This window comes from Bemisia tabaci, chromosome 6 (assembly GCF_918797505.1).
Source record: "Bemisia tabaci chromosome 6, PGI_BMITA_v3".
Lineage (NCBI taxonomy): Eukaryota > Metazoa > Arthropoda > Insecta > Hemiptera > Aleyrodidae > Bemisia > Bemisia tabaci.
The window spans coordinates 40164180-40185770 of NC_092798.1; the positions used below are offsets into that span (position 1 = coordinate 40164180).

General features: G+C 43.4%; 1 protein-coding gene across 4 annotated transcripts in view; it reads right to left on the reverse strand.

Annotated features, from left to right (window-relative positions):
- The window catches only part of RapGAP1 (Rap GTPase activating protein 1), a 711927-nt gene that overhangs the window by 130458 nt on the left and 559878 nt on the right, over positions 1-21591 (reverse strand). The window contains exon 1 of one of the 4 annotated variants that reach the window (XM_019050726.2): positions 19209-20444. The exons of the other annotated variants lie outside the window; for them this stretch is intronic. Coding sequence (XP_018906271.2) covers positions 19209-19334 — 126 coding nt within the window. The 5' untranslated portion in view covers positions 19335-20444. Of the gene's footprint in view, positions 1-19208; positions 20445-21591 lie in introns of those variants that run through there. 4 annotated transcript variants of the gene reach the window in all.

Genomic DNA, 21591 nt, shown 5'->3' on the forward strand with positions numbered 1-21591 from the left:
AAAAAAGGAAACAAATTATTTTCTTCCAAAACCGTAGTATTCCAGAATCCTATAAAACCTTACTTTTGTAGACATTTCATTCCTTCTGTGTTGTTTCTCTTTTTGAATGAGAAGGAGAGAATTCACCTCTGGTCACTCGGTGGGCCAACCCCCGGGGTTAATTACCATTACAATTATGTCATTACCAAACATGCACTGAACTTAGCTGCGTGAACGTCCTTTCGCGATACAATTACTTGGGTACAACTGAATGGCCTTTAATGATGAAAAATTGCCTTTTATCCTAATAAAGCGGCTTAAAAATGGCATGACTCGAAGAACCCTCAGTTTTTTGAAGATTTTTTTTTCTTTCAGTATCAAGAATCATCTCAATCCTGCGAGTGTTCGATTTGAGTGTTCCAAGACTTCACATTTACACAATAACCCCCCCCCCCCCCCCCTACAAAATAGGAAGAAAAAATCCCTCCCAAGTTGCTAAACGGAGAAAAATTAAGAAACGTCGAAGGAACGCTTCCAACGCTTTAGGATGAAATTACACCACTCCATTCCAACCATTCAAGTAGGAACTTGGTGGCTAGGTCTTAACAACTACTCAACTCCCCACGAACAAACAAGTTCAACGAGACCCACACATTCCGATAATCTCCACAAAACAACCCTCGTCGCGTCGCGTCGTCAAGACGGACAAACACAAGGGTGGGCCCTTCCCTTACGCAATCCACCACTCGGCGACCACTACAACTACCCCCTTGCCTGACCGTTCCGCTCCCTCCCTTGTCCCCTACGGAACGGAATTCGAGTTACGTGTCCGTTCACCCCTCCCGGGCCGCCTATCATCCGGCTAAATGTAGCAGAACCCTTTAAGTTCCTTGCGTGCCGCTTGGGTCTTCCTGCGAGCAGTGATGTCCGGCCAGGGAACAACCGCGTAACTTAAGTGGGACTCCGCGGGAGATGCGCGGTTTTGCGGGAAACAGTGGGAATAACACCGATTAATCTGCTTCTTCGTCCTCGCGGAGTCGCGGGTTGCGCCCCGATGGACAACAGTCGCCATGTTGCCAAGTTTGGTACTAGGGACGGTGGATGGACTGATGGTTAAGCGGGATGCGCGACTTGATTCTTTTTAAGGGTCAAAAAGAGTCCTAGTACGAAAGGCAAAGATAATTTTGTACAGAGCTAAAGATTGGTGGAAATAGGAAAAGTTGACTCGAAACCGCACCTTCTTTTCGTAAACAGGGTGTTTAAAATTTTCCGAAAACCTGTTATTTTGTTAACTTTCTAGAACAAAAAGTAAACATTTCCAGTCATTAAACATAATCCTCCGCTTGCGTGTAAACTACTTAAACATTTTTCAATGTTGTACGGGACTCCAGATTGAGATGAAACACTAATTATGAGAATAGAGACTGCGTTCCTAGCTACGTTAATCAAAATCGTTTAACTTATAGCACATTTCTTTTATTTTTATATTTACTCGATTTATATTTGGAAAATTTGGACAAATAGGCTCCACCGTAATTGAAAGGAACGCACCCTTCAAAGAACCTGAGTTACCAATTGAAAATGCCAAAATTTCAACGAGAAAATGCGCTGTTATTTGGACACATTTTGTAAAGTCTGGGTGAAACAAAGTTTTACCACTTAAAAGTTGTATTAAAGATCCTCCATCAATTTGGATTTATTTTTTTCATCAACTATTTCCACACAAACTTTAGTGATTCCTCCGAATATCCTTGCTAATATTTAAAATCTGCTGGAAATCCAATCGTTAATAGACTAAGTTTTGTGGTAATTTAAGTATTAAGTAAGACAGGTTTGTTGAGTGCAGTTATTTTGTTCCCGGATGCACTCGCGGGAAATTCCCCGGGAAACGCTGGCAACGGGGCCGTGCCTGCGTGCCCGAACCAAACGGAGCGTGGTTTTCCTCGGGTCTCGGGTCCGGGTCGGCCAATTTCCAGCTGCACAGTCATTGCATCATTGCCCACGCCAAGTTCAATGGCTGCCCCGGCTCCGCGTCGCGACGCCACTGCCAACTGCCCGTCTCCAGCGCCGTCTTGGTCTGGGTCGCCGGTGGCCGAGTTAAGTTCCGAGTTTTCAGGGTTGCCCGCTCCGAGCCCCGAGTCACCGCCGCTCCGACACCCAATAAGTCCTCCGCTCAGGGTCACCGTCCCCGCCGCCTGTCGCCGGCCACGTCTCTGCTCCAATTAACACCGCGAAAACGGCATATCAGCAGAACAATCGCGTGCCCTGGAAACCCGTCAGATGTGCCTCGGCCAGAGGTCGGGAGTCTGCTCTCGGACAGACTGCAGTTTCCCAGCGGGCTGGTCATTGAAATTGATACGTCAACGACAGATATGAGCGATGCTATATCAGGTCCAGCTACACTGAAAAAACATGGATCTGATCACTAAAATCGACAGAAAAATACTCTTGATTTAATCGGATTTAGCTTAAATCAAGAACAAGCCTCTTAATTTGAGTGGATTTCCTTTCGATTTAAGCTTAAATCTGATTGAATCGAGAGTCCGTTTTCTTGTCGATGTTTTCAAGAGTCTGGACTCTAGATCCAATGTGGTTTTTTTTTCCAGTGCTGGTTATTGAAGTTGGACGAATTTCTGTCAAACGGAACTAGGTGCATTGTGACGTGAGCCCTGGTGGGCATATATTCTTATGGGTCTCAAGGCTCATGTCTTCATGCACATGGTTCCGTTTGACAGAAATACGTCCGATTGATAAGCAAAGCGATAGACATAAAAAAGGAGGGATTTATGGACGTGGGTGGTTGCGATGGACAAAGGAGTTACTTATAAGCGATATACTATCTATGACGTCAATCCACAAGAGATCCTGCAGTCAGATCATCTGTTTTCCCCTAAGTGTCTAAGAAACCAAAAGGATCACTCCATAATCCCTACGTATTCTGTGTCTATCGTTTTGTCTACCAATTCCAGTTTGAAGCAATTTTATCACGCATCGTAAATTAAAGATTGATTCTCGGGTGGAAGAACTTATTGATATCCCAAGGAATAAGTTGTGAGCGCCTTGTGTCATTTCTCCGCCAATGACGGACATAAACATGCAGAAGAACTGAAGGCAACGTAGACTGAGACTGAGAGAATTTTCTCTTCAAAATTACACGATGAAAATTAAAAACAACGAACTGTTTTGAAAATCAGATGTCACGGAAGATCAAAGCTCCTAAACACACGGTGAGATGCTTTCAGAATGAGCCAGCTAAGTAACGTCGGGAGATCGATGTTTTCGTCTGCAGTTTACAAACACGCAGATGTGAACGACCCCTGCGAGGTAACGAATCGCAGAAATATGGAGGCATCTTGAATTCGTTACCTTGCAATGAAAGATGACCTGGCGCCCGACGAATATCTTCCGAACATAAGGTTGGAATGTTATTAAATTAGCGATAAAAGAATTAATGGTCATTCTCAGCGAGCTCAAAGAGTTCAGCTCCTGAAAGAGGGCGATCTTTCGAATCCCGTGTTCGAATTTTACTGCCCCGCTTGACAGTTATTCGTTCCGTGATGTTTGCGCGAAGTTACGATGGGATGGTTGAAATTTTTCCGCGACAAAGGGCAAATGCCAAAACCGAACGATACATCTTACTCCACGACGAATAGAGCGAATCGGAACGGAACTGCCGATGATATTAAAGTTCACTCACGTTCAAATGCCCTCGCCCTTGATATTTTCGAAAATCAGCATTCCGCTTGCGAAAAAACTCGTCTTAAACGAGAAACGGAAAATGCGGATTTGAATGCCGGCGAAGAAAGTTCGACAAAATTTCTTTGTCTACAGATTTTTTCATATTAATTGTTCGCAATTATGCACATTGACCTAAGGAAATTCCGTTCGATATAATAGTTGTCTTGGCAAAAGTCAAAAGGTAAGAGAGGGCGTGTAAGCTGAATAAATGCCGTTCATTTGCTCTGAATAATTTTACAATCTTTTTCACGGAAATATATTTTTAAGTCCTACTCTCAATCAAATTTTACAGTCTAATTTCGAAAGGTAAGGCATTTTTGAAACTTCCTGGACTTTAAATGACCTTATATATAAGGATTTCAATTCACTTCAGGAAATCTCAAACAGGTATCAAATCAACGTGGTATTAAGGTGCGTCTTAAAATCCTAGCTTTTTAAATGCATAATGCATGCTTTCAGTAATGTAGTACTAAGAATGGCCCTGAATTTGAAATTACACAAACACGGAGACTCTTCTTATTTTATTACTTCCAGAGAAGTGTGTTTTTCCAGTTATGGTTATTCGAGAAAATGTGCAGAAATTCGATCGAAGAATTTGTCGACTCAATTCGATTGATTAGTGATCCAAGCGGCTTTGAAACTTTCCGCAATGAGTATCAGTTTTCCTGTAAAAAAATGACATCCCTATACATTTTGCATGCCATACACTCAGCTTATCACCTCGATTGCATCATTTTCGCCGAGATGAAAAACCGGTAAAGCCCATCTGTCAACCAGGTGGAGTCGCGAACTGGTTACCCTGCATTTATAGAAGACCACGCTTGTCGGACATGAAAAACACAACCACGGTGTTACTGGGCCGCGGGGGGAGGGGGGTAGGGGGGCAGTGAAGAAGAACGACGGGCGCCTCGGCCCACGGAGGGCGCGCCCCTCCCCAGGAAGGAGGGCGGAGTCGGGGGGAACGGGCGAGTGAGCGAGCGATACCTCAATCGGACGAGGGAAATAATGTAATCGCACGTATCGCATCGCCTATCGCGTAATAATGCAGATGAATTGCAGCGATGAAATTGAAATCGGGCTCGCGTTGAGCGAGGGGGGCGGGGGGGGGGGGTCCGTGGAGGGCGTTAGCCCGGGAAAGCCTCCAGTTGGGGACAGGGTCGGTGCCAGCTATTGGGAAATAATATCCTCGCTTTGGAGTTAATATTCCGCCCTCTCCACATGGTTTTTACGGTCTCGTCGACTGTGTCAGCTCTACAGCTGCTCGACATGAGAGGAGTCGAATTCATTACGACAAGAAAGACATTTACCTCGGGAAGTTTTTCGTTACGCTAGAGGAAAGGACCCTTATGAGGCTAACTACGCCAGAAAAAAATTGTGCGTGTCAATGAAAGTTTACTTGTCCTTGGTTTCGTTACTCTTGAAATATTTATGGAATTAAATGCATTTTTGAGAGGTTGTGACTGAAATTTTACCAGACGTAATAAATAATTTTCATACTGAAATGGATATTTTTCTCAGCGCAACAAGAAACTGCCAAGAAGATGTTTTTCTTGGTTTTGATTAATCCAATTTCCCTCGTTGCAAATGACCATATTTTTTCGCATTCAAGTGCACGTTGAGTCGACACTAAATTTATTTTTTTTAAAAAAATAAAAATGCCACCATATATAATGGATTACACTTGCCATCAACTGGTTACCATTAGCTGGTGTGATGACAATTTGGTTAGCGTCAAAGACCAATTTGGTCGATTTTCAGCACCCTACGGATCGGCCGGGCAATTAGCTCCCGAGTGCATCCTCTTTTTTATTGGATTTCAATGCCTTTTGAACTCCTGACTGATATATTTAAAAGCTCTAATTTTCGAATCATGACCCTCGGTTCCAATTCTGTAAAACAGTCATCTGGGGGCGCAAATGAATCCATTAGATTTGCTTAACCTTTCCTACGATCCCCAGAGTAACTTCATAGCCTCTGGAACACTGAACCTCTAGGTACGGCGCACCTAGGTCCTAGGCCCGCAACCTGATCTCCAAGATCAAGATCCCCGGAGATTGGCAACCCCGCGATGGAATCAATCGTTCCTCGGCTCTCCAGAGCGTGAATCCAGAATATCCCGTCCGCGTCAACGACTCTGCAATCGTCGTATCATTCAACTCGCCCCCCCCCCTCCCCTCGTCTTGACGCCCGCCGCCCCCTCCACCGGTCGACCCGCGAATCGTTAATCATTGATCAACGCGCCAGGAGTGATTGTTGCACTGCGCCTGCGCTCTCAAGGCAACGCATGCCCGCCAATAATTATACGGATCGCCTTGACTTTGCCAGGCTGCGTTGCGGGCTCTGGCCGCTGGACGCGAAAAGGCCACCGATGGACGTCATTATTGCTACGTCACGGGGAAGCGATGCAGTTCGGTTCATTATCATCGGTAGCGCAGAAAGGGGTTGATTCGATTCGAAATAATGGAGAAATCATTTTGTGACGTCATAGGGGAAGGGAGTAATCGAGAAGAAAGAAGGGGTTTGTTTCAGAGCGCCCTGTATTTCCCTTACTCATGCCTGGAGAATTTATCATCGTAGTTCCGGATTTTTTTTCAGTTGAGGACCTAATTATGAACCCCTCCTGAAAAGGGTGAGCTTATTAATGGTTAAACTACATTGGGTGTACAGACAATAGGCCTTATAATTCCGGTTTTCTGCCAGAACAATTAATTAATGTATGATTTTTGTCGAAACTTCGCTTCTTGTAGTATTTCTCGCGAGTTGTTAAAAATATTACTGGCTCATTGTGAATTAGGTTTGACACTGGGATGACTTCACACACGAGGATCCTAAAATAGTCCGCAAATTTGAGTTTAAGAATCAGCTTAACAAATACTTGCTGTGAAATCTTGCGCTTTCTACAAGTCGACGAGTTGCATTAGTTTTTCTATTAATTTTTCACCGGATTTAAAATATTATCACAGATTTTAAGCACTTCTCTTTCGCTTCGGGAAAATTCTAAAGCAACAGCAAGTAGACTTTCTGTCTAATTGTAAGTGTGTTAACATAAGCTTATAATTAGAGCACATGCTGTTTGCCGCCATGAAAGTATTGAATTCCTGGGCACTGTGTCAGAAAAAAAGATCTTGTTATTATTTACACTCTTTTTGTTTGAGAAGTAGTTGAATAGCTTAATGAGCTAGCGGCGCTTACACCATGCTCCGAGAATGTGGCGCTAGGCCTGAAAATTTCACATCCTCTTTTCTCTCCGCGAACAACAGGGAAGAGAAACTCCGGCCGAAGAATGACATCACGATGTGCGCATGCGCATGGTGCCCCTCAAAGAAAAAATAATGACGCCAGCAATCGATCCATCCTCTTTTCCCGCGAAGTCTTTAGAAACCGAGTTAATTAAATTTCGTGACCTGAGAAATTCATAACGCCCGGCGACCCGGCAACAAAGACACGACAATGAACCCAACGATGCCAGATTTTTTTAATACAATTCCGGATTAATGAAAGAAAGGTTGATGCTGTATTTTTTCGAATATTTGGCGCCGTCGGATACACCTTGGGGACTTGTTACCGTGGTCGGCGCTTGGGGAGGGCCGGCTACCAGCTGCGGTTATCGAATACTATCATTATTACTCGTTAAAAAAATTGGATTTTGAATGATCTGAAAGCGCACTCCGCGAGTTACATGCGCACTGGCGTGATTAGAATTTTTTTGTGGGAGGAGTCAGATTCCCTAGATGGATAAAACCGTGGATTTTCGCTTGTTTTTGCGATCTTCGCATCGCTCGAGGCGCGATCGGGTCTCAAGTTGACGCCTAGCACGATCTTGTGACCGGGCATGGAAACGTAACAGCTCGTGGCGAAGTTCGCAAGAAAGCTTAACCCTACGATTTCAACCGTCTCCAGGATATGTTACGTGTTCGTGATTGTTAAAAAAAAATTAGAACTCGTGACGGTTTTTTAGCATCTCTTCCGCGAATTCAGGACCTATTTTTGCAATTGATCGCAATTTACGCGGGGAAAGTCGGCTGTCCCGACAGCAAACTGACAGCGGTCCAATTTGTAAAGTCTGAACTATAAACAGAAAAAAAATATTTTTGTCCTTGTGTTACTTTTGGTTAACATAGGAAGTGAATCAAAAAACAACCCAAATCTTGTGTTGATCTTGGTACAGTTTGCGATGAATTTAGCGCAGAGAACACTGGAAAGGCTGAGAAACCCCGAGTCAACCGAAAGCTTGGGTTATTTTGTATTTTACTTCTACCTGGATTTGTATGTTGAATTTTCTCTCTGCGTACCCACATTTTAAATCAAGCTCCTTATCTACATATTTATAAAATTTAAAAGGGGTCATTTCACTTATGATCAACGATCACTCTGTTCGATTCCTCAACTTGCATGGAAAAGTTTCGAACGATTCCAAGAGGACCATTTTATTTTCGTCTTGAAGTTATGCTAAGGCGTTACGAAATCCACTGCAGCTTCCGAATTAAATGTTGAGACAAGCTTCGCAGTCGTGGTAGATACGGGCGTGGCAATTCTAATACATAAATTCAGAGGTGTTGCCTATTTGCTGCAAAAATCGGGGCTTTCTCCGACTGAGCAATGTAGAAAAAGCGTTTTTATACACTAAATTGGCAATGCCGGCCGCAGATATCCTCTCGCAAAAATGCGATTAGTATTCCGCGGATTAGAGAGTCAAGTGGATCCTTTACGGAGCAGCGGATGAGGGGATGAGGGGATGAAGGGGGGCGGGGGAGGAGGCGCTGGAAAATTGCTCCTCACCTGAAAACGTGCCCCGGGGGAGTGAAGTATTGCGTGGATATTTCCTTGGAAAAACCGCGGTGACTCGAACAGAAAAACCACCGTCGCTTCGCGGAGATCGATTTGAATAACGAAATACTAGTGCTCGAGACGTAGTTAAGGTATGGCATTTTGTGCAGGAAAGGGGTAAGCCAATTTTAGCTTTCCCCTTCAAGAATTGGTTTTTTAAACGTGCGGTCTGTTTTTGTGGTAAAGTTTTTTTAACGCAAAAACAGACACAAGAATTTAGAAAAAATGAGAGGATAAAAGCTTTTAGAAACACTTGAAAATAGGAAGGCCATTACGAATATACTATTTGACGGTAGAGAGAGGCTCATTAGTCAACTCGGAAAGAATTTTGCTTGGCTCCACCATCAAATAGGGACAAGCTCAGCATAAAAAAACTCAAGTATATTAAAGCTGAAGTGGAAGTTATGACCTTTAGTTGCGTAAATTTATTTCTAGGAATGGCAGAAATGCAACTACTTGGTTAGATTTTGAGGAAAACGTTAATGCACAAAATAAAGAACACCCTAAAAAATCGAGGATTATCGAAATTGAAAAGATCCGCAGGTGCGGTATGATAGTGATCAACTAAAATTTTATTGGCTTTTAATTTAGAACAAAATCTATTCTTCCTCATGCGGGAATTTTGAACACGGCGTGAGAGGTAGAAAGCCCTGCAGAAAGCTCAAAAAAACTTCATCTCAAATGCAAATATCGATGCACCGCTTCAATAACTCAAAAACCGGACGATTGCGGGGGAAAGGACGGAAGAAAAACTATCCCACCATCAATTTCCCATTTCAATTCGCACTCGGAACTTCGGGGGATGCAAAAAGTGGGCTACCTGCCAAAGTGGCCCTTCTCCTTTCCCTGAGGAGGGGTCTCGATAACCTGACGCTAATAAAAACAATTCGGCGCGAACTTCCCAAGCTCGGTTGACGTCAGCGAGATAAAAGTCGGGCTCCGTGTCTCGGCGAGAGCCATGCCAAGTTCCAGGCGGTGCGCTGCGGAATGTTTACAAATACTCGCGGATCACTCCGGGCCAAGAAAGTTGTAGTTTTTTCGCGCGGTAACCAGACTGTGCGGACTCTGCCGTTCTACTAAGCAATAACGCCGTGTGAGAAATCAGAGGTTGCCGAATTTCAGTCGAAAGTATAATAATTATCTAGAAAATATAATTGTTGGTACCTCGGTATTTAAATTTTACCATGAAATCGATCAGAGTGCGAGATCGAATCACGAGCAAAATTGTACGGAAATTTGGGAGGTAAAATATTCACAAGTTCTCCGAAAAAGTAAAAAAAAATTGATATTTGAAGATTTTTCGCTAGAATCTAGTAAAACATAGCATGAATTTTATTGGACGAAGTTTTTATAAATCCCCGACAGAGCTTGAGAAATTTTGATGCTATTTATCACTTTTATTTTTGTACTAAGTTCCACATCGGAATAAATTATAAAAAAATACTGCGAAATTAGTTTCATAAGCACTCTCAGATAAAGCAAAAAAATTTGCGTGTAAATTCTCTATTACTGTTCTTCCGCTAATTTTTCTGTGATCGAAGAGAAACTTCTGTAAAATCTCCAGAGATTTACAAGAAACTGTAATTAATCACCGCGAAAGTGACTAATTTCACCGCCTCCTAACAAGGTGTATGCCACACACTGTATCACGGAACTCTCCGCAACCCTGGTCTAGATTTGATGGACAACTGTGAAATTCATGCTTGGCTCCGTCCGACACTCCGCATACTTTCGTGAGTTCGGTAAGGGGTTTAAGAACCCCCCCCCGGGGGGGGGGGGGGGGGGGGCTCTTCCACCTGCGGAAATCAATTGCCGCGCTTAAAAGTTGGAGCGGGAGGCACTTGGCGCTGTTGGCTGTTTCCGAGCTCCGTCTCGGCAAGTTTTCAACTTCCGAGCTCCGAGTTAAGAGTAAGACTCTCCAACTCGAGGGCCCTCGTAACTTCCATCCGTTAGTGATGCAGCTGCCTCCTCCGCTCGCCGAGCCAACGGATCGCGGAAATTTGAATTTTCGCGCTCGCGAAGCTCGGCGCTGACGAGAGCATATCAAACATAGGATCGGTGACTTAACTTCTAAAACGCTCATTTTTGTCCCTATTCGAACGGAAAAGGGGAAAAAACGATCAGATTTCTGATCCAAGCAGGTGTTGAGGCTTCAAGACCAAAAAGCTCCGATAAGGAAATCAAAATCGAACTGCGTCACATTTTACGAAAATTTTTTTCAAATTTTATAATCACTGCGGAACAAAGAGTCGCTTGGATCTTGAGTCCAGACTCTTAATAACATTGACAGGAAAAAATACTCTCGATTCAATTGAATTTTTCCTTGAATCGAAGAGCCAAGCGTCTTGATTTAAGTAGATTTCCTTTTGATTCAAGCGAAACTCCGATAGAATCAAGAGTATTTTTTCTTGTCAATGTTTTTAAGAGTCTGGACTCTAGATCCAAGCTACTTTTTCCAGTGATGTTTGCCCAGTTAGTAGATCTCTTTCGAAATGTTAACGGATTAGACTTAATTGGTTCGTTTTCTCGGGGTGTAATTGAAACCGGTAACTTTTAAAGGCCCTGGTGGATAAGCCGACCACACCTTGCGACGACATTTTATTGTTAGTAGTGTAGAAGTAATGCAATTTCCCTACTAAAAAATAAAGATATGTTTTATTTTTACGACAAATTGATGAATTTATACACTAAGTTATGGAACATACATTTGCCTCCTGCACAGAGATGCGTACATGCACCATTGATATACCCGTTCCTCAAAAGCTGGTTTACAATATTCAGTTTGCCTCCTGATTCTCACTGTTGTATCAACTTGATTTGGATAAGGCGCAGAGTAGATAACTGTATAAACTCCTAGGAAGGTTTGTTGCATAACCGGCTAATTGAAGGAAAAAAATCGCGAATTGTAGAGGAGCTTCAAGGGTAAGTTGCGTTTGCTGCACGTGATCGCTACTGTAGAATGTAAGGCGCAGGTTAGCTAACTATTTTAACCCCAAGGATATTTTGTTGCATAACCGGCTAATTGAAGGAAAAAATGCGCGACCGTTAGATGTGTTTGATAAACACCTGCGAGAAAGTATTAATAAACACGGCTGACGCGCGCTGAAAAGCGAGAGGAGTGAAAGTCAAACTGGTGCTATTCTTCATCAATGAAAAGGAATCCATTAATTTGAAATACACATTCGAAAAGTAGCAACAAGTCAAAGTCACACCTACAAATCCTGAGGCCATTTAGATAAATGCAAGCCGCATTCCGCTGTGAAAGCATTCCCTAAACGGCGAGGAGAGGGCGGCTTTTTTCATAAAAACTCCGCCTTTAGATAATATTTCAAACATTTTCAATTATGAGAGGCCCGAAATATCGGTTCCGTCGCTCGGCGAGCCTCAAACAGTGGGAGGCGAAAATGATGCATTCCCGATTCGTGACGCGAGAAAACGTCACAGGGGTTAGGAACGAATGACCGGAAACCAGCGCTAAATCTCCAAGACCGTGAAATCTCGTTGCACTTCTCAGCATCACATCCCTCACACCTTTCCGTTTTTTAACGCAAACAGTGATGCCGGATTGCCGGGGTTTCTGGGGCGATCAGGTGAGTTTTGCCTGAGTTTTACCGGATACCTGGGAACGCTGTGAATCTGCATCATCGAAGGAGCATCCCCGTGCTGACCTTGACGAATCTGTTCACAACCTGAGTCACAGGCGCATGCGTGCCGGAGGAGGATCCTGGATCCTCCTACAAGCTGAGTTGCCAAATTTAGTTACATTTTTTCGATGGGGTTGTGAAGGCAAAAATAAAGGGTGGCTCACGGCGTGTCTTCTTGCAACTGAGGCTGTATCAGTGAATGTCTTCTTATGATTAAGACCAAATTAGTGCACATGGGTCGGGATATCGCTTGCACGAGGAGAAAAATTTTCTATAATAGATTAAATGTATGGTAGCATAACATTTCCAACTGAGAGTCTCCAAAGGGAAATTCGAAAACTAAAGGTGAATACATTATTTTTGGAGAAATACTCACGAGACGTTTTTATTAATCCAAATAAAAAATTTCATCCACGGCGTAATGAACGTGAAACTTTGTGGGAAGAAACTTCGAATATCGGTGGAAAAATGCAAGAAGTCTCACTTAAATGGGTGGATATAATCATGCAAGGTTGCCATGATTTCGTAAAATTAACCGTAATGAGTCACAGCTAAGTGATTTTCTCCCTTCCATTGGCCGATTATGCAACAAACTATCCTTCAAGTTAGAATAGTTACCTACTCTGCTCCTTTCACTGCAGCAGCGATCAAATTAAGCAAACGAACATTTCTTTTTTTGCGTTCACTTACTTAGCCGGTTATGCAACAAATCATCCCTGTGTCTTTTTTTTCTCATCCCTGTAGTTGATATAGTTATCTACTCGACGCCTTATTCAAATTCAAATCTAGTTTATACAATAGCGAACATCAGGAGGCAAGCTGAATCTTGCCAATTAAAATCGTTTGAGGATGCAAGCCGAAAGATTCAAACTTAGGGGTGGGCAAAAAAAGAGTACTTGGCATGGAGAGATTAAGTTCAATTGTCTACGGATTAAGAGACGGTACAAAATAAATTAGTTTTCTCGACTTTCAACGATTTGACAACGAGACCTCCAGAAAGCCTCTTGCTGAGTGATTTGAGGCCCTCTCACTTGGGGTCTCTTTCTCCATTCATCAGACCCGTGTTTTTTGAGTCAACCCCATGGGGCCCAGCCTTGGAAGGCTCAGCCTCCACTCCGGGGCCCGCGGCGTGGCGTAAGCGCATCCAGATGTTTCTCGACTCCGATTGAATACAGATTTTTCGGGAGACACCTGTTTTTACGCTTCCACCCTTTATTATACGCTCAGGAAGTGGAAATCCGGTATCTCGCTCTCTTTTTGGATCAGAAACAAAGCTCCTGTGTCGCGGTCGGGTAGTTAGCGATTGATCGATTGACTGCGGTTTTGGTGTTATTGATTTTTGAGGTTACACGCCGCGGCAACCGGGGACATCAAAAGGCATGATCCGGCCCTTTCTGTTTCCGTCCCTTTCAAAAATAGACCTGCGATTCAGAAGTTTCGTAAGAGCTTCGGTTCGAAATTGCGTCATTATTATCCCCATGAAAAGAGTTTTGTCGGAGTTTCTTTCTGAAATTTCCGAAGGAATTAGCAGTTTATCAGCGTTTGTCTAAAATAGGAAGAGACATGTCAGAGACTTAAAGACTTTCCTCCGAATTTCTTACGGGATACTTACTACCCTTATTGCTGATTCAAACAGGACCTGATTAGCAATGCTATTGGGTAAAAGGGCTTGCACAGAACGGGATGTATACTCCATAAATTGAAGGCGGTTTATATTTCCGAGAAAAAAATGTCACAGATGCCTTCAATTTGAAATCCTAAAGCTTAGGTAAACTTTTCGACTTTAAGTAAAATGTAAAGATCTCAATATCAAAATGAATTAACTATTCAAATCCACAGTAGTTAATGGAACTAAGTTCATTGAGTTTTGATGAGCAGAAATAAAGGGATCCGATTTTCTAAAACGTTGCCCATCACCAGTTCAAAAAGGGGTCCGATTTTCTAATACGTTGCCCATCCCCAAATCAATCAGGACAGTTGTGCCAATTAAATCACTCATTGATCTCTCTGTCAACTAGGATCGAAGTTCAACCATTGATGTGAATCGACCTGCTGCTACACATCAGTATCCGCATCCGATTTGACGATATATACATCAAAAATGTATAAAATCGGGTTTACTGCGTCCCTTGCGGGATGGACATATATATTTTGTGAAAAGACAGAGAATAAATAAATATTTATTCACTTGGTCCAATGGCCAAAGCCCACAGGTCGAGCTTTGAGAGGATTCGCAACACGGTCCAACCAGCCACCGCCACTAAGAACCGGTTTACCTGCCACTCACTTCTGCTCCCCTAATACTCGCGCCATGAATGTCGAAATGCACACTATCAGGACCGCTGATAGATATGTATGCAATCGTGAATGAGGATTTTTACTGACGTGTTCATGAACTAATTCGACGTGTATTATTATTTTTCCTGATTTTTTTGTAATCTTTCATTGAAAAATTTACAAATAGTTATGAACAGTAGAATGATTTAACCCGGTTCATTATTTTGTTCGGCGAATTTATCAATAATTATGACTTCATAAATCAAGCATAAATATAGTGATTTGCTAAGCACAATAAGTGACATAAGAAAGGAGTACTCCAACATCATTGTATTTCACTCGGATAAAATAATCATTCCTTGGTAACGTCGTGATATTTTCAGCTAAGACTCGCCGTATTTGATTCCGAAAAAAATTATTCGAAAAATCGAAGAGAAAAATCCGTTATAGGTAATTTTAGAAGAAACTTGGCAGCGACCGAACGTTCAAACGACTTTTTTCTTCCTCAGCCTCAATGTACTTAAACGCGGATGATCCTTTCGAACAAGAGCAGGGAATCAATTCCGATTCCGTTTTTTTGCGGTTCAAGGAAGATAAAAATCCAGGTAGAAAAAGTGCAGTCTCCAGCCTTTAATTCCGGCGTCTCGATCTCGGAATCTGCAACCCGACGACGAATTTAAAAACCAATCGCTCAGACGAGTAAGCTCAGCGACTCCGGACGGTGGCGTGGCGTGAATCGCGATGTATCGATTGTTATGCCGTTTAAACCTACGGTAATGAATCGATTACTAAGTTGTTCGCTGCGAACACCCTGTTTATCGATCCTTTTCCATAGGTTTATATGGCAGATCAATCGACTTATCGCAAAGCATGCCACGCCGCTGATTCCGGACGACGAATCAATTGAAAAAAGGCCGCCCTCCGGGTTTCTGCTAATCTCCATCTCCAACGGCGGAGGCACCGTCGCGAACCCCGTGATTTCTTCCGATTCCACCCCGCGAAAATGTTCGCGTTTCGAGGCGATTTGGTCGCGGGGTGCGGGTGCTGTGGACAGATCACAAACACAGCTCTGCGAGAGGATTCAGCTGGTATCTGATGCTCCCAGCTTCGCGATATTCTGAGCTACACTGTCACTTCGTGCATGCAAAAGGCGAAATTTGGTTGCTCATTTCCCGCGGCCCAGACCTCAGTTTCCCGCGGAACTGATTTAAAACAGTTTTTAGAGAAGCGATTATTGACAAAGAGGGGTTGAAAATCTTTCAGTACGCACTTTCATCGAAAGTCGCAGATGAAAATCGTAAACTCGGATTTTCACCTGCGACATTCGAACGAAGTTCTCCCTGAAAGATTTTCCACCCCTCTGATCTAAGATAACCTAAGTTCGTCTCTTTCTCTCTCTCTCTCTCTCTCTCTCTCCCCCTCTCGTCTCTTTTTTGCCAAAAACAGGGCGTAAGGTTATGTTCTAATCAGACAATTTGCAGCCATACAAGCAGCCGACCGAAACTTTCAATATCTATCTTAGCCTTTTACTGACCGGCAATTTTTGATCACTGCAAGTCCGGCTTAAGAGGAAATTTTCGAGCTTTTTTCTGCAACATTTAAACGAATGCTGTTATTGACTGAATTATCGCTGCTTTTGAGGCACAAACGTTCATTTTTCAGGAATGATTGCATTAATCGAAATTATAATGCTCTTTTATTTTCTTTTTTTTTCAAACTTTTATCTTTTTTAGCCCTCTGCGTACTCCGCACTGAAAAACAGCTTTGTAGAGGCAAAATCCTCCCACGCCTGCGAAAAATTTTCGCATTATCTGGGAGAGGAGTTCCGGATTGAGGACAGCGCCGCGGCGGGCGGGGGAGGCGGCGACGGGACGCGAAAAGCGGGTTTAAACTTCACCAACATTTCGCGATCTCGTCGACGACGGCCGGATTAAAGCACGGCTGCTGGATCTGCTTTATCTCTGGCAGACATGCAGCAGCCTCTCCCCTCCCCCGCCCCCAGCCTTCCGGGGGAGAGCAGGAGAGGAGAGGAAAGCGGGGGAGGAGAGAGGTCCTTCGGCTTGAAAATCGCGAGTATCGCGCCATGCCAAACGACGGATTGTTCCCATCCGGGTTTCGGCTGTTATCGCGGGAAATAGGTCAACTGCAGGGGCTGCAAGTGCATTTTTCACGGCTGGACTTGATGACGGGGGGGGGGGGGGGATAGCGTTAATTGGGTTGGGAGTCGGGGCCGTTTAAACTCATCCCTTGGGTAATTTATACTAGATTTTTTAAGTTACGTTACAGCAATTGTTAACGATTCATCAAAAAATCCCCTGATTTTTATTCAGCGCATCCAAGCAGGTGTCCGTACACAATTTATCACGCTTCCGAATTTGACGTTCACCTCGCCTCGTTTCCATCAACTTTTGAGCAAACTTCTACTTGCTCTTTTGTTCTGATTAAAATGTCTCTCTCTCTTAAGGTCTCGTTCACGCCCCTTCGAGCTCGAATTAAATATAATCAAAGATAGGCTGTAAAAAATTTGTAAAAAACCTCTGTTGCGTTCGGTGCGGTGTTGAATCTGTTGTTTTCACAGTTGATTAGTTTCGTCGAGTCTTGCATTCTAAAATTCTCTTGTTAAATGATCAAGCCCGAATTTCAATTAAAAATGGCGTCCTGTCGACTTTTCCACTTGACAGCGTTTCGCTTCAACGAAACTTTGATAAATGACTTCGAGTCAAGAAACTTGTAGTGAGCTCCAATCAAGCTATCACCTCCATCGTTGCATAATTAAACATTCAATACGACGGAGAAGTAAGTATACAGCTCCTCGTACCTACAAGAAAGTTCTCAAAATTTCAAATATATCAATTGAGAAAAAAACGAGCTTTTTTCTGAGAGATCCCAAGTTCGGGTAAAATGTTCAGGACAATGTTGTAAACGTGATAATAGAAGTAAAAGACAGCACATTTTATGAATTCCAGGAATGACTTTCATTTCTTGACTTTTTTCTTGGCCTTTTTGGCTATGCAGCCTGTTGATTAATAAGGCAGCTATTTTCCTGAGACTAGACATCCTTATCCACCCTCGAAAAATATTTAACAGTAGAGCTAGGAACATAAATCTTCATTTGAGTCACCATCTCTCCGTCAGGGTAACGAAAAATGATTGAGAAAAAGCCGGAAGTGATAAAAAAAGGGCCGAGGAGTAGAGCGTTGGCAGCAGTGTGACAGGTGAGAGGGGACCAAATGGATTAAGCATTCCGATAACAATGCGCTTTAACGGAAATGCGGGGGAAGGGACTGGGATCGAAGGGAGGCTGCTTAGCCCCGGGACTCGGGGACATGCGGATGCAGGGATGCAGGGATGCAGGAAGGCCACCGGCTTTTTAGACGACAGGGTTGTCAAATAGTGAAAGATCACGGGTTCGCACCGATAAAAAACGCAGAGGTTTTTCAATCGGACATCGCTTTACTTTTAAAACATCATTGAACTTGTCTTATAGTTTCTCATCGTCTATCATTTACGCACTTTTTATCAGGTGCCTTTAAAAAATTGAGGAAGAAGACATTTGTACCAAAATTAATCAGATGAAAAAAGGAAGAGAAAAAAATTATTATCATGAGGAACACTTGAGACGCATTATTTTCGAGAGTCTCAGGGCGTCGAGGGTTGCTAGACCTTCAAAATTTCAACAGAGATCTATTAAAAATAAGTACATTGGTGCTTATCTGATGAGATTTGGACGAGACTCATTGAACGTCTTCTCTTTTTGAGCATTGATTGACAAGATTTACATAACTAATGATAGAATTCTTTTTTTCTAATTTTTCGTTGAAGAAAGGCAAGGAGCTCAGTAGGAAAGAGGAACATTCCACAAGCTTTGGAAAAGGTAGGTATAAAGTTCTTTTATAGAATATTCTCAAATTGGAGACAGAACATGCTGAATTTGGACGACAAAATAGCTTTCTGCTGACAGAAGAGAACGTTATAAGAAGTAGAATGTGTGAATAAATGTGATCATGTTGATGCTGAACCACGTGAGAGAATGCTGCATGTCAAATTGCAGGAATCATTTCAGAGACTTTAACGCAGCACAGAAAAGTAAGCGCACCAACTAGGGCGAGTCGCTTGACGCATGGAGACCTTATTATTTTAAATTTTAATCATGCCAAGCGGTACATACTTATGTCCACCCCAAAAGACCGTATAGAGAGCGAAATTTCTGTTATATCTTAGGCGGTGACTATTTACGTTAGCAATCTGACGCATGTATCGACTTCAACGAAGGACCGTTTCATTTTTCTGCAGCCGAATGGACGTAACTTCATATCGTCACATGGCGTTGCAAAGTTACTACTTGCAATTTTAACTTCTGCTAGGAAACTGTTAGAAGTTTCTGCCTGATAAGTTCACTGATTTTTCTCCTATGCACGCGCAAAAATCAGCAAAATTGTCCACGGATGAAGTCACACGGTGATAGTCATGCAAAAAAAAGTATTTTTCGAGTCAACTTTGCCTCGGAATGGTGATACGCTTCCTCGTCTGAGAGGCGACGTTGTATGATAGGACTTTCGCTCGCTATCCGGCCCAAAGGACCATGTGCTACGGAATCCGCGATTTCCACTCAACCCTTCTAACTCAAAATCGCGGGACTCCAGTGGAGGCTCCACGTCCTCCGTGGATTTCGGTAAGCTCGGCGGTTGGACCCGCGATAATCTAGGGGAAGTTCGGCAACCGGGTCGGTTACCTTCAACCTACCTCGTTGGCTGACGTCATGATGCTTTGGGTCGGCGAGCTAGGTGAGGCCAGCGAGCTGGTGGAGCTGGAGACGCCGGCTTCCGCCGCGTGTCTGCTGGTGCGATCGCGCCATCGGAGGACCCCCATCACTGCATGCGTCCAGCCTCCCGAAGTTCCCGTTCCGGCCACCGTGAAACGCACTCACACAACCCACACGGCGCACTCACACAACGCCCCACTTCCACTTTCCATGCTACGAGCACGATTTTTCACTCCAGAGCTTCGCTGCGGTCTCGTAACCGATAACCACCGTCGAGTTTCCAACAAGATCCGCTTTATATATATACAATTATAAATATAAAACAATAACTAGTCACGAGGAAAGTCTACTGCAACCGGTTAACGAATTGCACCGATAAAAAACACTCCAACAGCGCGACTAACCGCAAAATGGGCCGGCTTTCTCGGTTTCGACGGTGGAGTTGTAAGTTCCACGATTCCGAACTGAAGAATCGGCACAGGGGGTGGACGGCACGCGAGACCGTTACTGCATTCGTTTCGTTGTGATAGCGGCGAAGCACAGATCAAAGCGCTGACAGTTGATTTGTGCACAGATAGGGGTGGATTGTGACGGAGGGGTTGCAGTCAAAGGGTAGCGACATAACCTCAAACGTTTGAATGGATTCGGAGCGCGCACGAGCGATATGTGGGTCACAGAATTGAATAAACAAACACTGATTATATTTTTTATGCGCGAGGCTCCAGAATAATTAAACTGGTGTGTGCACTAAAAAACGTTAAATTTGTTTGAATTTGAGTGGGTGGCCGTTAAAAAACGATGTAGAAAAGAGCGTTATAAAGGGTTATAAAATATTGGGAAAAGATGCACAAATATTAAAGGATGTGGCACAGGACACAAGAAATGCAACGAAGTAAGATGCAGAAATATCCAGTAAAATGCAGTGAACGTTCCGTAATCACAATGTATTTGGAATTCCGTTGAAAAAAACAACGTCCGAATAACTTCGTACTAACTAGCCGAACAGTTTAAAATCGGTGAGAATGTGAAAAGTAAGACAGTGCTACAGTTCACTAACACAAAATACGCGAAAAATGCGATGAAAAATCCGTCCAAAATCCTGGGTAAAATCGGGTTAACTCCGCGTAAACACAGAAAAACACCAGCGAGTACAGGCGAGAGTGGACAACGAACGAACGTGCCCTCGCAACGAACCACGACTCAGAACTGACGGCGGATTCAAAACTCGGCCGCCGCGGGCTCTCTCCCCCCCCCCCCCCCCCCCCCATCGCGGCCGGTGCACCCCGCGCAGCGCGGCGTCTTGGCTCTCCGCGAGAACGAGAAATCGTCCTTTCTCTCCTCTCTCTCCTTTCCTCCGTTTCTTCTCTCCTACTTCCACGGCACGGCAGAGGCACATCCACCTGGCGCATCTTCGCATCGGTGTCGCTTTGACCTGAGAATTATTGAATTCCTCATCCTGACGAAAGATCTCATTTTGGGCTAAATAGCTTTAAAAAACCTAGTAAATACTGGAATTTTTCCTTAAACTTACAGCGGGAACTATACTGATTGTAGAATTTTAAAAGTTAGTTTTACTCTTTGGCACCAGGTGAATTTTCGGAACAACAAAGGTATAATGGCCTGGTTACACGCTCAAATTTTCGTCAAATTCCGATCAATATGATGACCAAGATGGCGGTCGAGAGTTATCTAGATTGATGAGTAAAATTAATTAAAACAGCGTGTTGATTGAAATAAGCACGGTTGTGTGGAAATCAGATGAAGGATGAGCCCCACAGCTACATCATCTACCATCAAATTTTTGCAGGCCGCAGTAATTTGATGGTAGATGGTGCGCACCAGTCACCATTTGATCGGGAATTGATGGAAATTTGAGCGTGTGACCAGCACATTAGCCCTAGGGAAATAGATGCGATGCACGTGAAAACTAAACATTTGAGCCATCACAACGAGAATCTAGTGAAAAATAAATAAGGTCACAGCAGCCAGGGTGAAATATATTTCTGAAAGGGGTGAAACTCATTTGGAAACATGTTTTATTCAACGTCTGTAGCATTAAAATGCACCACGAGGCGAATAATACGGATGGAATAAATTAGATCATCGTTCTTATCTGTTGGCTTTTATTCTCTCTATACATTTTTATACTTAAAGTATTTTGATTTAAATTAACAGTTATTACCATTGTTATTCATTCCGTATGTCCCCTGGCGTACCCCTAATTTTCCAGTCCGGTGCAATCGATGAAAATGTAACCTTTCTTTCTCGTTTGGAACACTGGAGGCCTAAAATACGGAAACCAATCAGAAACAGCAACCTTTACTGTCAGTATTAAAGGGACTCTAAAACCTATTTTAACTGGTG